Below are 15,601 nucleotides of genomic sequence, written 5' to 3'. Positions count from 1 at the left end.
CTTTGCTCCTTGGCCTCTTTGCTGACTTAAAAGCACCGGAGCTGCCACAGGAGCTGGGCAGAAAGGCCACCCAGCACAGCGTCCTGCATCCAGTGCAGATGTGATGGAGGCTGCAAGCGTTCCAGGTCTGTATCGATGCAAGTAAGGCACTTAGGAAACAAACCCTGACACGGTATTGAGGTGACTGTGGGGCCATAAAGATCTTTGCAAACTGATTCGTGGAGAAACGAGGCAAGCTCTGAAAGTCTCCTGAGAGACGGGAGCTAAAAAAAAAAAAAAAAAAAAAAAAAAAAAAAAAAAAAAGAGAATATTCCTGCCAGCCTCATCCATGGTCTGTGACCGAGCACGCCAAGCGCCGCTCTCTGCACAGGGCTGATTAAATCCTCGCAGCTCAGTAACTGCTGGCACAGAAAGGGAAAAACACGGGAAGGGGGGAGCGAGCAAAAGCACGCTCAGAGCTTCCCCACGTACTTCCCAGCCTCCAGCGGGCCCTCCCACTCACAAACCCTGCCAGGCCTTGGCTCCCTTTCTGCAGCTTTTCTGAGCATGCACGGCTGCTGGCGCATGTGCAGCCCAGGCAGCGGCTGCAGAGGGTGACGGGGCCCAGCTCCTCCCCGGGTGTTTGTAGGGTCAGGCTGCGGGACGAGCGCGATGGAGCAGCTGGGGAAGCGGTCGGGGCCGGCGGCTCGGCTGGACACCATCCTCCGGCACCTCTCGCCCCGGCTGGGGACAGCCCCTGCTCTTGTATCCTTTATGTCCGTGGGGAGGGAGGCGGTGAGATGTTGGCCCTCTTGGGGTGGGGGCCTTTTGGATGCCCCCACCCCTCCGTGTGCTTTTGCACACCTAGGAGGGCTTCGGTGGTGCTCTACGAGGATGCGCAGGCACCCCGGCTGTGGGGTGGTAGCGTGTGGCAGGCAGGTAGGCAGCAGGGCAGCGTGTGTCCTGGTGGTTTGGTTTCGGGGAGTCCCGCCCCAAAAGCCTCTCGCTGCCTGGAGTTTCTTCCCCGTGCCCTACAACCCGGGCACGGGGCTGTGCATCTGATGGGCCGGCCACCTTTTGGCATCGCTCCACGGCACGTGATGTTCTGATCAGCTCTGCTTGCTCATTTCTCGGGGTCTGCTCGTAAAACATGCTGAAAACACAACACGCGTGTGCATCCTGCAGCTGCCTGTGTGTCGGGAGCAGTGAGCAGGGGGATTTACCCTAAAGATTGACGTTTTGGGGGGAAATAAACCCTGCAGGGCTCAGCAATCACACAGCAAGTCTCAGACCTTGTCGGCAGCTGCAGACCTGACCATTAGACCAGCACCAGGAAAAGCTCCGAGGTTTTGTCTGTGCTGTACTGGTGAGTGGGAAAGGATGTAGAGATTTTGGAGGCCGCCTGCCTTACCGTAGACCAAAGAAACAAGACTGGCAGAAAGTTTTCACCCTGGTCTGTTCCACATTTCCAAAAATTAAGTGAAGACTGCCTGCTGATGCTATTTTTAAAGTTGCTGCCTTAAATTTTGCCCCTTTTTTTTTTTTTTAATAAAAAATAAATGCTGCAGATTCTCAGTAAGAGCTGAATGCTGGCAAGTTTTCTGAATTATAATAAATTAGTGAAGAGGATGTGATCAAGCAGGACATAAAAGTCTCCAAATGTATAAAAAGTATAAAGATGTATGGATAGCAGTTAACCAAGGCTGGTAAGAGACACAGGTGCAAGCAGGGGCACAAAATCAGACGTAAATGCAAGGAAAAGCACCCTGGTTGTAAGGGGAGTAAGTTCCTGATGGGATCCTAAAGTGTTTCCCCATTATTGTTAGGTTTACTTGTGTTTTTTCAGGCAAACCCAGGGGACCCCCCAGGTCTGTATCCAGTTTCAGGCACTGCTGTTATTAAATCTAGACGTAAAGGCTGTGACATGAAGAGCCTTGGACAAAATTATGATTAAACTGGGCGGGAACAAGGAAGGTGTGTGGGTAAGGTAAATAACAGAAACTGGTAAGAACGGGTTTATTTGACGTATGTTCCCTCGGTGTACCAGTTTTGTTTTAATCCCTGGCTTTGAGGAATCTGCTATGACAGTCACCTTTCCACCCCAAAAACATCTCCTTTTACAGAGGAAGAAATACCTTGGCAGTGATACTGGTCACACCAGTCACAAAATAGAAAGCGACCCCAAACCACGGGAGCTCTGAGCTGCTCTGCTGGGGTGCGGATGTGTGCAGCCACTTCTCCCTGCTTAGTAAATCCTCCGGCAGGAGTTAGCTGCCTTCTGCCAGCTCACCCCAAGGCCCAAGCTGCCCAGCCTGGAGAAGAGTGTCCTGATCTCTCTGTTTATTTAAAATGAAACCTGCACCATAGGGAGTTTAATATCATCTTGTATGTACCTAATTACCTAATTGTATGTACCTAATTACCTAATGTACCTAATTCCTCCTGTAGCTGCTCTTAGGGATGGGTATGTTAGGGATTGGTGGCTATTGGTAATACTGGTGTATTGAAACCACGAGTGGGAGAATTAGATTAGATGTAAGGAAGAAAATCTTTACTCTGAGGGCGGTGAGGCCCTGGCGCAGGCTGCCCAGAGGAGCTGTGGCTGCCCCATCCCTGGCAGTGCCCAAGGCCAGGCTGGATGGGGCTGGGGGCAGCCTGGGCTGGTGGGAGGTGTCCCTGCCCATGGCACTGGGTGGGCTTTCAGGTCCCTTCCAACCCAAGACATTCTACGATTCTGTGATATTTTTAAGATGACCCATGTGGTAGGATTCAGGACATGGAGATGTTCATTAACTCTATGTGTCTGAGTGTATATTCCTTAATTTGCATCCCAGGCAAGCGTTCCTACTTCAGCACACGTTACTGCTGCTCCTCAGCCAGGGAGGTTTCGGTAAGTTGTATCATCTTTTGTAGAGAGCAGAAAAAACAAACACTTCTGAGCTCAATTTTTGTTTCCACCCTGCGCAACTTAGCTCCTGCGCTGATCATCAGTCTTTGCGCAGTCCTCCATTTTGCAGGGATGTATTCCCATAATTTAACTGTAGTTTAATAATAAAGCTTAACCCCAAATCTTGAAAACGTCCAAGCGGATAATCTGACTGTGGAGGACATTCCCATCTGCTCCTATCTCCCTGCTGAGAGCGAAGCTGCTGAGCCTTTCCCACTCAGAAGGGCACGAAGCACAGCAGCAGCTGCTTCCAGTTCTGCATGTGGCAGAGGTGCTCCACACACCTTGTTGGCTCTGCTGGGCTGAGCCATCCCTCGGGCATGGTAAATAACCGTGTGTCTGGAGAGCTGAGGTGACATTCAAGTGCCCTGGTGCCTGCTGTGAGAGGGTTTGTCAATAATTTTCCCCCGGGGTTGGTTGGGGCCATCTGCCTCTAGCACCAGGTGCCGATGCCCTGCGCTTCGCCCTAACGCGCCAACGCCTTTCTCCTGCGTGTCTCAGCTATACCCTGGACAACAACATCCTCACCCCAGAGCAAAGGCAGTTCTATGAAGATAACGGTTATCTGCTCATTAAGAAGCTCGTTTCTGATGAAGACATTGAGCGCTTCAGGTATGGGACGCTTGGCCGAGGTGCTGATGGGTCGTGGGCACAGGGGCAAACCTGGGGAAGTTGGACTCTCCCAAAACTAAGTGACAGGACGAGGGGGGATGGCTTTAAACTACAAGTGGGAGATTTCGATTAGCTATAAGGAAGAAATTCTTCCCGCAGAGGGCGGTGAGGCCCTGGCGCAGGCTGCCCAGAGGAGCTGTGGCTGCCCCATCCCTGGCAGTGCCCAAGGCCAGGCTGGATGGGGCTTTGGGCAGCCTGGGCTGGTGGGAGGTGTCCCTGCCCATGGCAGGGGGTGGCACTGGGGGGGCTTTGAGGTCCCTTCCAGCCCAAACCATTCTGGGATTCTATGAAAACAGACGTGTGTGGTGGTGCTGGATGCAGTGTCTTTGAGGAGAGCAATTTGCCCAAATATAGCTACAATGCACTCTGTCTTCTCTCTCTCCTGCTTTGCAGGAAGGAGTTCATAAGGATCTGTAAGAAGGAGGTGAGCCCCCCGGGAGCTATGATTATGAAAAACGAGGCCCTGAAATCCAAGTATGGCCAGTCTGAAAATGTAGTTAATAAAGTGCAGGACTTCCAGGAAGATGAGGAGCTCTTCAGATACTGCACCCTGCCCCAGGTAAAAATAAGTAAAATAAATAAATAGATAAAATAAAATGTGCAGCCCTTCAGCAATCTTTTCTCTTGTCTTTCATGTTCCTTATATTTTTTTCTGTTTTCTCCCTTGTAGGTCCTCAAATACGTTGAGTGCTTCACAGGGCCAAACATAATGGCAATGCACACCATGCTGATAAACAAACTTCCAGATTCTGGTAAGGAGAACTAGGAGAAGAGAGAAATGAAGAAATCGTTTGTGTATGCTGTCTATTGAATAATGGGAGACAAATTAAAACAAAATAATTTTGTAAATTTATGAGACCACTTTGGTAACAGTTTGGGGTTTTTTAACCTTAGCTTACTTAGATAACATTTTTTGTATTTCAGTTTTCAGTGGATTTTGTTTGTTTGTTTTCTTGGCTGCACCAAGGTGTTCAAAGTGGGCAAGTGAGCTCCCTGTTCAGCCGGCTGTGCTTGCGTAAGGGCCCACTGTTGGAAACGTGACATGCCTTTAAGCCTGACTTTTCAAATGTGGTGATAACAAGTGCTTCCTTGGACCTCGGTAAAAGGCAATAAATACAGAGATCATCTTTTGCTCAGAGTTTCTGTACTCCTGACCTCACTGACAGTGGCTGCATGCTCAGCGGTTTGATGTGATGATACTTGAGCAGGTACCAAAGGAAAGAGTTTGAAGCCTGGCTTTGGCTGCTCCTGCTAGAAATTGAAATCATAATTTATACAAGGATGATGAGCAGGGAGCGTAAAGAGAACCTGACCAACCATGTTACAGTTTTCCAAAGTAGCTCTGACCCCATGTAAGCTGTTTCATCTTAGGGAAGTTGAGACCTGAGCAGTTTCTTATGCTCGGGTGTGCAGACACACAGTATGTGGAGTTATTAAAATACTGAGCTGGTGAAAGTCGTCTCCACTTGCCATCTTGGAAACATCGCAGAAAAGTGTGTCGTTTTTGTTTGGGAATTCAACAGGAGACCATGCATTTTTAATGCAGAAGGAAAACAATCGTGGTCAAGAAATGGGAAGCTGCTCTGTAATTATAAGACCTCCACTCGGTGTTTTTGAGAGTACTTGAGGAGAGGTGCGGGTCTCAGGAGAGTTTTCTAGGCTGCCCAAAGTCTAAATAATATGACAAATGAAGCAAGTAGAAACAGCCTTACTATATCTGTCCTGGGAGCAAACTCAGTGGTGAAATAAATCATCAAATATGTAAAAGGTTTTGGTGCGAAAGAGGATGCTATGTTTCCATTTCCATAGTAAGAAGAGAAGTAACAAGCAAACCTACAGTAATATTCTTGTTTGTTTTGACTTCAGAGGGGAAAAAAAGCCTATAGGAAGAAGGCTAGAAGGGTGCTGGGTAGACTGTCTGGGGGAACTGAAAAAAAAAAATAAAAGAGAATAAACAGCCAAATGAACATCTGTGGAGTGCAGCATGGGCAGGGCTGATTCTACTTGCAGCACAACGACAGATCAAGAGACTTCTTGACAGCCTTCCCGGCGCTGCTGTCTGGAGTTATTTGAAAATCTTTGTGCTGGGAAAGGTTTATGCAACACTGTGCTGGTTAAAGTTCACAAACGAGAGCAGCCAAGTGAAAGGCGAAAGCTTGGCAGGCGGGTGGTGGTGGTGGTGGCGGTGGTGAAGGCCACCAAAGGAGTCTTCTGAGGAGGCCGTGTCCCGTTCGATGAGGCTGAAGGTTTTGTCCCTGTGTTGCAGATAAGCAGACTTTTCTCCACCCCATGCATCAGGACCTGCACTATTTCCCGTTCCGGCCGGCGGACCGCATCGTGTGCTCCTGGACCGCCATGGAGAGGGCTGACGAGACCAACGGGTGCCTGGTCGTGCAGCCGGGCACGCACAAGGAGACCCTGAAGCCTCACTCCTACACGCAGTGTGAGGTAGAGCTGCACGGGGGGGCTCACCACAGTGGTGTGGGGCACAGGGCAAGGCTGAGGTTCTCAGCAAGGGTTTTTCTGTCTCTGCAAACGCTGTCTTGTTGTTTTGTGGGAGAGTGCCTTTGTTTGCCTCACTGGGCAGATTTGCTCCTGTTCCCAGCTTCACCCAAAGCCTTTTGGAGTGAGGTTGCTCTGGTTCTTCATCAGAGGAAAGTAACACCTGGTAGATCACGGCATAATATTGGTGTACTTTCAAGAATACCCCCCTAGGTCTATACCTAGATGCTGGAGGGGATCCTTTTCTGGAGCTGAACTTGCACCATAGTTTGGGGCCAGGGGCTGGGGCCCCTGAATTGTCCGTCACGTTGTGGCATAGCTGCCTAAACACGTGCAACCATTTTCCAGTGCCCTTGCCAAGTCTGAGGATTCTCTCTCCTCCTGAGAATTTGTTCCTGCTTGCAGAGCTCATGTGCTTTCCTGTAGGAGCAAAACGGGACAGTAAACAACAGGCTGGGATTAAATACCTAAGGTTATCTTCTGTTATCTTCCTGTTAAGAACGGATATTTCCTAGCCTGGCCCAGCACTGATGGTGGCTAAATGGGGAGCAGAAGGCTGGACCCCAGAGGTGGCATCCCTTGTGGGATTCCCTGGTGCTCTTCTCTGTTCTCTCCAGTGGAGAAACCTTCTTAATTGTCATCTGGCGTCAGAAAACAGAAAAAAATATGATTTTGCTGTACCTCAGGCTTGTAGTAGCAAGACTTGTAGGCATGCAGGCGGGTTCTCAGCTGGCCATACCAAATAACCTTCCTGGAGGAACGCAGGTCAGGAGCTGTCTCCACCATTCCCTGCACTGAGAATCTCCACTTGCTCTAATTTTAACTGAGTGATTTCAACTCAGCTTTTTTTTTTTTTTTTTTTTCCCCTAGGGTAAGACAAACAAGCTTTTCCATGGGATTATTGATTACGACGAGAAGGGTCCCAAGGTTCACCTTGTCATGGAGAAGGGAGACACGGTGTTCTTCCATCCGCTGCTCATTCACGGCTCTGGGATAAACAGGACGTCAGGTTTCCGAAAGGTAGGAAACCATGCCTTGCTGTACCTGCTGATATTTTTGTTTGTTTGCTTGCTTGCAACTGATCAAAACAATACCCGACACCCCAAGCTCATGAATATCTGATGAGCTTTTAAAGGTGGTTTTTAACTTCCTGGTATACTTTTGCTGTCTCTCTCTGATTTTCTTCCTTTTTAACATCTCTGTGTTTTGGGAGAAGAGCATGCTGTGGGGCTGTTTGAGAAAAAACAGAGCAGGAGCAGAAATTAGTTGCTGAATCTCTGTTTGAAGTGTTTAGAAATCTGTGAGATGGTGAGCTTAGTGCTGCTCTCTCATTTCCAGGGTGGCTGGAAACATCCTGCCTAACGCTGGTGTGGGGAGGCAGAGGGATGGAAGCGATGGGAGTGGAGCTCTTCCTGGGGCTGGGGGAATGCTTTGTGAGCAGGGGAGAAAGACGAGCATGTGTGTGAGCAGGAATATTTCTCCAGGGAAACCCTTGCAGGAGTTCTCTGAATGGAGGAAGGAACTTGCAGAGTTGGTCTGTAAGGAACGAGTGGGGTGCCTACAATCAGGGACACAGGAGTATTTTTTCCATTTGTTATTTGTGTAGCCAGTGCAGTAGTGTGATGCCCAATTTCCTCCCACAGAGTATAAGCTGCCACTTTGCCAGCTCGGAGGGCTACTACATCGATGTCAAGAACACGATCCAAGAAGACCTGGAGAAAGAACTGCAAGAAATGGTACAAAAGAAATACAGCTTGCCTTCAATGAAACTCAGGGTAAGACTTTGGTGTGTTCCTTGTTACAATCCTCTTCAGTTCCCTTTTCTACGTACCTCTTGTATGGCAGTTTTGTGCTTTTGCTACTCCCAGTTTCACAGGTGAAGCTATGCCAAGCAGAGGTGCTTGGCAAAATAAAAGATCTGATATTCTGAGGCTGGTTGCAGGCTTTTTTTTTTTTTTTTGGCCTTTGTGCTCTTACGGCTGCTTCTTGCTGTCTAGCTACCTGCGCTGGAGAAATGGCCTTGCTCCCTAGGCAGCTCTTTCGTGTTGGTTGAGCTCTAGCAGTTCCTCCTCCAGCTCTGCTTACCAGAGTGGATTTTGTGAACGTGCCTTGGTCCCTCTCAGCAAGGTGGGAAGGTGCAGACCACGTCAGCGCTTCTTCAGGGGGCTGCAAAAGGAGTCGTGTAAGTGAGGAGGGAGGAGCTCTGGGCTCTGCTGTAGCGATGGCTCAGCTCTTCTCACACCATCCAAGGGGGTCTGGGCTTTCTGACAAGACGTCTGGCCTTGCCCCACTGGGTAGCAGTAGGGAGGGCTAATGTGGCAAGGCAGGAACGGGGGCACTTTATGCAAGCTTTACCCTTTGCTGCATCTCCTGGTTCCAGGTTTGCTGAACCAGAGCCCTTGACTGTTTGGACCGCAGGATGTAAACAGGAAGACGTAGCGATCTCTTGTCCCAAATTCACAATAATTAGGAGGTGCAATAATAAATTCTGTGCTTGTCTCCATCTGGCATGTCCCCAGTTCTTATGGTTTCAACTCCTAATGGCAGGTGGCTTTTCCTCTTAAAACAAGTAGCCGCATCTGACTGCAAAAGTTGATGGATTGTTTTTTGGTTAAGTATAATCCCACATCAATTGTTCAGACTTGAGGCAAAAGCAGGGATGTAGGCAGCACTATATATCTGCCACAAAAAGAAAAAAAAAAAACAAAAACAAAAAACGAGATGAATGTAACAGATTCTTGCAATAAATAATTGAAACCGTTGTGTAAAATATAAAACAAATCTAAATTCTCCAGGGATTAAGCGCCTGAAAGAAGAACAAACCTTATTACAGGGGCTGAATGTTTCCAAGTGTTCTGAATTTCTTTATCCACAGCAGTTCCCAAACAGATACACATCCAGTATCAAGGCCAGGTGTAATAGGCAGTGAGCTCCTTTTGAAGTTACTCAATACCTAGGGCATTATGGAGCAGAGGGCTTTCTTTTTCACCTTTGGTTGTTTTTTCCTCCACGGTGTGCCGAGGTATGGCTGGGTATCGGGCTTTATTTTGTAACCCTGGACTTGCAGATTGTCTGTAAAGTTACAGCTGCTTGACTTTTGATTCCTGGAGTTACGTAGGTAGGCAGTGAAATCCAAAGTTCCTTCTTGGGAGTGGAAATCAGTGTGTGCCCACATGTGCCTTAGATCAGTCTATGTGTTTTCTTGTAGCGTTCTATTTTCTTTAACCAGAGTTGGAGCTTTTTCCCGAGGAGGAGTGCTCGGGTCTTATATTTTACCTTCCTGAGACCAATGATGAGAACTAAGCAATCCTCAGACAGGGAAACCAAGATAGCAACTTGCCCAAGGTGTACCTCCTTGAAGTGGTCTTTTTTTCTGCTTTACAGTCCGCAGCGATGTCTGCTTGCCACCCCGTTTCTGGCAAAGGGATCGTATTCATGTCATCTCCGTTATTTCCTGCTGGGCTCTGCTGCACAGAGGTAGTTGCTTGCTCACGTGTAGCAGCATGCGACACGCAGTCAGTCCCTGAGCTTTTCCAGTCACCCAGTGGTGCACAAGGGAGGCATTGTGTGTACCAGCACGTTAGGACGACTTCTGCAAGGATAATATTCGTTGCGCTGCTTGTTTCCTTCCAGAACTGAACTGCGGGCAGCTCGCAGGCCGTGCCAGACCTGCCAGTGGAGTGGAGGCTGTGCCTTTTTCCCAGTTCTGGCTGTTTTGCTTCTTGATATTTAGGATTTGAAAGGATATTCAGTAAAGTTCATGGTGTGTTTTTTTTCCTCTGTCTCATTTTTTGTTTTGAAGGATATCTGGAACTTCCGAGCGCGGCTTGTGCAAGGGGAAAGGATTAATCTGTAGAAGAACATCTGAGGACCAGGATGGAAAACATCTGTCCGAGTCTGAGCGCCTCTAATGGGAGAGAGCAGCAGAGTTGTGTGCGCCTTGGTGACCCGCGTATCGGTAACTCAGCCAAATGCTGCACCGCAAAACCTTTTTATGCTAATACTAAATAATCGCACTGAGGTTGAACAGCTGATGTACGTCAAAGAAAATCTAACCTCGGAAAACAGAGATTTGCTGTGGTTATTTTAGCCAATCAAAGAATGATGGTCTTTAAAGAGCACCTTGATTTTTTGATGTTTTCACTCTTTGGTTTTTAAAAGTTTCTCCTGCGACGTACCTCTGAGCTGACGCTATATTAATAATAAGATTTTTATGCAAGGGTACGTTGTTTTAAAGTGCCCGACTTCTTTTTTCTATGCAAAGTAAGCACACGGAATCAGTTTCATACAGCCCCTCAGTATGTGCTTACGTGGGAAGTCATTAGAACAGCTGATGAAGGTGGAGATGGTGACACCAGCAGAAGGGAGCTGTGCAAGGAACTGGGCAAAGGGAAAGCAGCAGCCACTTGCATAGGGAAATGGAATTCACGGGCTGGAACGTGATCACTGGTGGAGTTCTCCAGACGTGGCCTGGTGTGGTCTGATAGCTAGCTGAGCAGCACTGGCACAAGATAAATGTGTGGTTAATAGGGTTGGGAACGGCTGGGCCGGCCAAACAGCCTCCTGGCGGCCTTGCACAATGATTTGGAGCTGTGTGAAACGAGGGAGTCCTCCTCCGAGTCTGGCAGGTCTGGAAAAAGTGCCTGTTGGTGTTGGCTGGTCGGGAGGTGGTTGGGCACTCCTCGAGATGCACTGGGTGGACTGACGTGCACGGACACGACCCTCTCACCTTTCACTCTGTTTTTCCTTGACTTCTGAAAGACTCTTTTGCTTTCAGACTCTATTGTTTTGGAAATACTTATTAAATTAGAGCACAACTATATTTGGAGGCTATGTGGTATTACTTCTGCCGTTCACAAATCCTGGTGTTGCGTGTAGTTGTACATCCCAGTATAAAATTGGTGTCCTCAGCTCTTTTCCACTCGGCCCTTCCATCTGAAGAAACAGCACCAAAGTGTCCCTCTGCCTTTCTCCCCTGGGAGGCTGCAGGGTTGTCCTCTCGTGTCCAAGGCTGTCCAAGGGCCAGGCCGCACGGATGTCCTCTCGTGCCTCCTTCTGCTCTGCTGCCCCGTGGTCAGAAGGATGCTCAGGCAAGGCAGATCAGGTGCATCCCGTCCTCGACCCGCAACACTCACACCCTTCTCACCCTGGACGCTGCCCACGCAAGAGCCCAGGGCTTGAAGCTGTTGCAGCTTGCTGGCTGCGAACTGTCAGAGCCAGGGAGCAAAGGGCCAGGCGGAGCAGAGCCGTGCTGCGCAGCCAGCGATGGTGGCAGGGCTGGCTCCTCCTGGCTCTGCTCCAAACGCCGCTCACGTCTTTGCTCACAGGCAGTCATCAAACAGCTGAGGTCTGGCTGCAGTGCAGAGAAGGGTTTGGGATTTCTTCCTCTTCCTGCGGCGTCCGTGGGTTTGCTGTTTGTGTGCGTGGTTTCTGAACGCGTGCTCTGTGTAACCCCGGCACCGATCCCTCTCCGAGGGCGCTGTGCCACGATGCCTCTCCGGACCCGGACCTTCTCGACCTGGCCTTTGCGTGCTGCATGGGCCTGAGCGAAAGATTTCCAGTGAGTTGGAGGCTCTGCTCAGCCCAGCTGCTGCTCTCTGGGGGATTTCTGTCCCGTTCCTGACACAGGATCAAGGGAGACCTCGCTGCCTGGTGCTGCTCATGCAGCTGAGCTGGCTGCAGAGGGAGCTGCGACCACAGAGAAGATCTACAGGTGTCCCACAGATTCACAGAGCTTTTGAGGTTTCCCTTTCTACAATTGGGAGAGAGAAGGGAAGGAAGAGCTTTGGCTTTGTTTTTAAAAATGTGTGCATCTCTGCCTATGGGCTTAAACCTCTTTCAGAGGAACAAACCTGTCAAAGCCCTCGCAGACTGCATGAACGCAGCAGTCGATGAGAGACTCGTGTGCTCACGCCCTCCTGCAACCGGCCAAGCACACTCCAGAGCCAGGGGAGGACAAACCTGAGGCGAGCTCGCCTCTGTGCGCAAACCCTCACAATGCAAAGCCGTCGGATCCCTTTCCCCTGAAATGACTCAGTCTCTTTTTTTTAAGCTTTTTTTAAGGAATACAAAAACAAGCTCCACAGCCCTGTCTCTTTTAGGGTCTGGCTTCCTTGCAGTGCAGCACCTCTGGCAGCAGCTTGCTCTGGCACTTTCATACATGATTTAGAAACTTCCTCTAAATGAAGAGCGAGCTCTGAGAGTGATTTTAATTAGGCCGGTTTCAGTCAAGTCTCGTTGATTTGCCGCAGTTTACTCTTAGGAAGCTATTCCTAACCTTCTTCTTTCCAGCCAAGCCTCACTTGAAAAGCTGGGGAATATCTGGTGGCAGATCCCAGCCCCTGTGCCTGGGATGGGGACCCAGACCTCTGCAGTTTAGGGTGGAGAGGGCACGGAGCAGCACAAGGCATCACTGCCTGCGCCTGCTGCAGTCCCCACAGAAAGCATCGGCTCCTGCAGGATTTCCCAGAAAAGAAGCTGAATTTGTGGGCAGAGCTGAGCGGGACATGCAAGGGAGGTGACTGCAGAGGAGCTGTGGCCACAGGAGAGTTGCACGGTTTTATTAGCCTTGGTCCCAAGCTAACACTTCTCCTTTGAATTACCACCAAGGAGAGGAAAAGCAATAATTACCCAAGCCACTCGCTCCCCCCCCCGACCCTGATTTTTTTTGAGGAAGGCTCAACAGCAGTGAGGCCCCCAGCACTTAACAAAGCTCTCAGAAAACATTTGGCTCGCCTTGCACATCCTTAGGATTGCATCCTCTGGATGCTTTTTTGAGGAGCTGATTGTTTAGGGGTGGTAGAAAGGAAGCCAAGTGCTGGGTACCAACAAATTTTCACTTATCCAGCTGTCTGCACTTGCCAGACGCCCCGCTGTTTAAGATACTTTGTGTGTCCTAAACACTTGAAATCACTTTTCTGGGGAGCTTAGTAAATGAAAATAAATGAAGAGAAGGTTCTTTGCTTAGCGTTTGAGTGTGATTTTTCCAGACCGAGAGGTCAGACACGTCAAATTTAGCCTGTAACTCCTGCCCTCCCTGACAGTTGTTGCGTGCTCAGTGCTTTGATATGAAGACACTTGTCCAGGTGCCAAAGGAGGGATTTTGAAGCCTGGTTTCGGCTCCTACTGCTGCAGATCAAAGTCTTACTTCAGGGAAAAAAAGGAAGCTTAATTAACTATATTACAGGTTTTCAAAGCAGATTTGACTATTCAAAAGCGTTTGTAGTTTAGCAAAGTTGAGCCCCACACTGTCTCCCAGGCGGAGGTGCCCAGACTGTGCAAGCATGCTGAGCGTTGAGTTATTCAAACACAGTTTGTTGGTGTCATTCCCAGCAACTCCACAGAGCAGCTGTGGCCAGTACAGAGCCAAGCCTGGCCTTTTACTGGGCCACAGAGCGAGATTTAAACTCGTTTGGCCTCAGCGCTGTGTCAGCAAAGAGCACGCTTAGAGGCAGGGCTTCCCCTACAGCTTTGGAGCAGCTTCTGAAGCCACGGTGCCATGATGAGTGATTTACTGTGGAAACTCCGTGTCCCACCTGAAGTGGAGGAAGAGCCTCTCCAGTGCAGCTCCCCACGTTTCAGGTAGGCTGAGTTCAACGGGTGCCTGGTGCACAAGGAGCCCCTGAAGCCTCACGCCCACCCACAGTGGCATTTTTCTCTATTATTTTTCACTATTTTTGCCAAGTCTGAACGTTTTCTCCTCTAAATTCATTCCTGCCTTGCAAGTATATGTATTGCCCGTAGAACAACTGGATGATAAAGAATTGACCAGACTTTAATTTCAAGCTCTGCCTTTGTCCCTTAGGATGCTTCCTGACCTGGCCCGGTGTTGGAGGTGGCCTCACTTGGAGCAGGAGGCGGGACCGAACACCCCAGGGGCGCTGTAACACCCTCTGTGCTCCTCTCCATTTGCTCCAACGGAGAAAAGTTGTGAAATGTTTGAATTCAGCTTCAGAAAGCAGGCAAAGAGCTAGTTAGCAGCGAGATGAGAATTTCTCCTGGCAGTTTCAGGTCAAAAAGAAAGGGGTAGGAAACCACCTCTGCCCGCAGCTTCAGTATTAGTTCAGTCGATAAAACTAGGGGCATTATTAAACTGCTTACCCAGGACCTGGTTACGAGACCAGTAGCCTGACGGGGCTGCCTGGGCGCAGCGGGTAGGAATCCTTACCGAACACCCGCATTTCCTCCGACTGCTGGTTTAATCGCTGATAATCTGAGCTCAAGCGGGTAGATATTGCTCCAGGTCACGCGCACCCAGTGGTCTCTGTAACCGGTGATGCCTGGTTTCTTCACACTGTCACTCTGTCAGCTGGGAGGGCTGCTACGCTGCTGCCAAGAACACGAGCCAAGAGGACCTGGAGAGAGGAAGAGCTTAAATATAAATAAAATAAATATAGCTATATTAATAAAATATATAAATATTAATATAAAGTGACAAATAGATTGCGCAGTAACCTTAAATAGTGACCTTACGTTGTAACCGGCTAACCTTTTCGGCCTTTGTCATAAGACTGCTTCTTGCTGCCTGTGCCCGAGGGGTGCCCCTGCTGTCCCCGCGGCCCCTTCTCGGCTCTGGAACGGAGCTGGGGGGCTCGGCAGGTTCCTCCTCCAGCTCTGCTCACCAGCGGAGCTGCCAAGAAGGATTTTGTCAGCACCCAGTGGTGCCTTTCAGTGCGAATCAGACCCAGATCATGCAAACTTTTTCCAGCAGCTGCTTCAGTGACTGTAAACCAAAGTTGTGAGAGCAGGAGGGCAGCGTTTACCCAGGACTCAGAATTAATCTTTTGCCTCTGAAGATGAGGATGGAAAGCACGTGCCGGAGCACCAGCTCCTGAGCAGGGAGAGCCACTGCTCTCTAGCCAGATTTCTGTGCTTTTTGCCCTCAACGTAACTAACTTACCCAAATACTGCGTTGCAAAAGCGTAATTTATGCTAACACAAAGTGGTTGCACCGAGGCTGAACAGCTGATGTACTTCAAAGGAAACCTCATCTGCAAATCAAAGAGAAAGGATGACAGGAGATGTGCTTCGTTTCGTGATTTTTTTTCCCCTAATATCTCTTTTGATACACTTTTGGGTGGATATTAATGTAAGGGTATTAATAATCTGAACATAATCATAATTAGATGAAATTAATATTATTAATATAAGGTTATATGCAAGTTTATGGTTTTTGAGGTCTCCAGCATCTTTCTCCATGCGAAGGAAGCACAATGAATCCATTTCTTGCAAGCCCTTAGTGGGAGCTCATGTCATTAGTGCAGCTGCTGAAGATGGGGATTTTATTCTTTTTTGAAATAAAGAGGAAATTAGAGGGAAACCACGTCTGGGGTTGTTTTATTTCAAGACTTCAGAAACAGCTTCCCAGGTTGCAGACCCAGAGGGCCCCACCATTTTCTTGTCTAATAGCCACTTTTGAGGATTCCTTTTTTAAACTACTCACTTATTTCCCAGCTTTAAATGCCACTTCCAGAAAAGCTTTTCCTCCCCCAAAACCAGGGA

The 15,601-nt window shown here is 49.0% G+C and overlaps 1 protein-coding gene across 1 annotated transcript; it reads left to right on the top strand.

The window, feature by feature from the left end:
* PHYH (phytanoyl-CoA 2-hydroxylase) lies at positions 1 to 10,920 on the top strand. Its single transcript, XM_050708271.1, has 10 exons — positions 1 to 125; positions 479 to 744; positions 2,814 to 2,869; positions 3,428 to 3,538; positions 3,992 to 4,157; positions 4,269 to 4,350; positions 5,865 to 6,046; positions 6,971 to 7,120; positions 7,744 to 7,875; positions 9,903 to 10,920. The coding sequence occupies exons 2-10, from the start codon at positions 652 to 654 to the stop codon at positions 9,954 to 9,956; spliced, it is 1,026 nt and encodes a 341-aa protein (XP_050564228.1). The 5' UTR covers positions 1 to 125; positions 479 to 651; the 3' UTR covers positions 9,957 to 10,920.
* Positions 10,921 to 15,601: the final 4,681 nt, after the last annotated feature.

The sequence above is a fragment of the Cygnus atratus genome, chromosome 1, assembly GCF_013377495.2.
Source record: "Cygnus atratus isolate AKBS03 ecotype Queensland, Australia chromosome 1, CAtr_DNAZoo_HiC_assembly, whole genome shotgun sequence".
Classification (NCBI taxonomy): domain Eukaryota; kingdom Metazoa; phylum Chordata; class Aves; order Anseriformes; family Anatidae; genus Cygnus; species Cygnus atratus.
The sequence above is the reverse complement of the archived record's forward strand: the minus strand, read 5'-3'. Positions and strand labels throughout refer to the sequence as shown.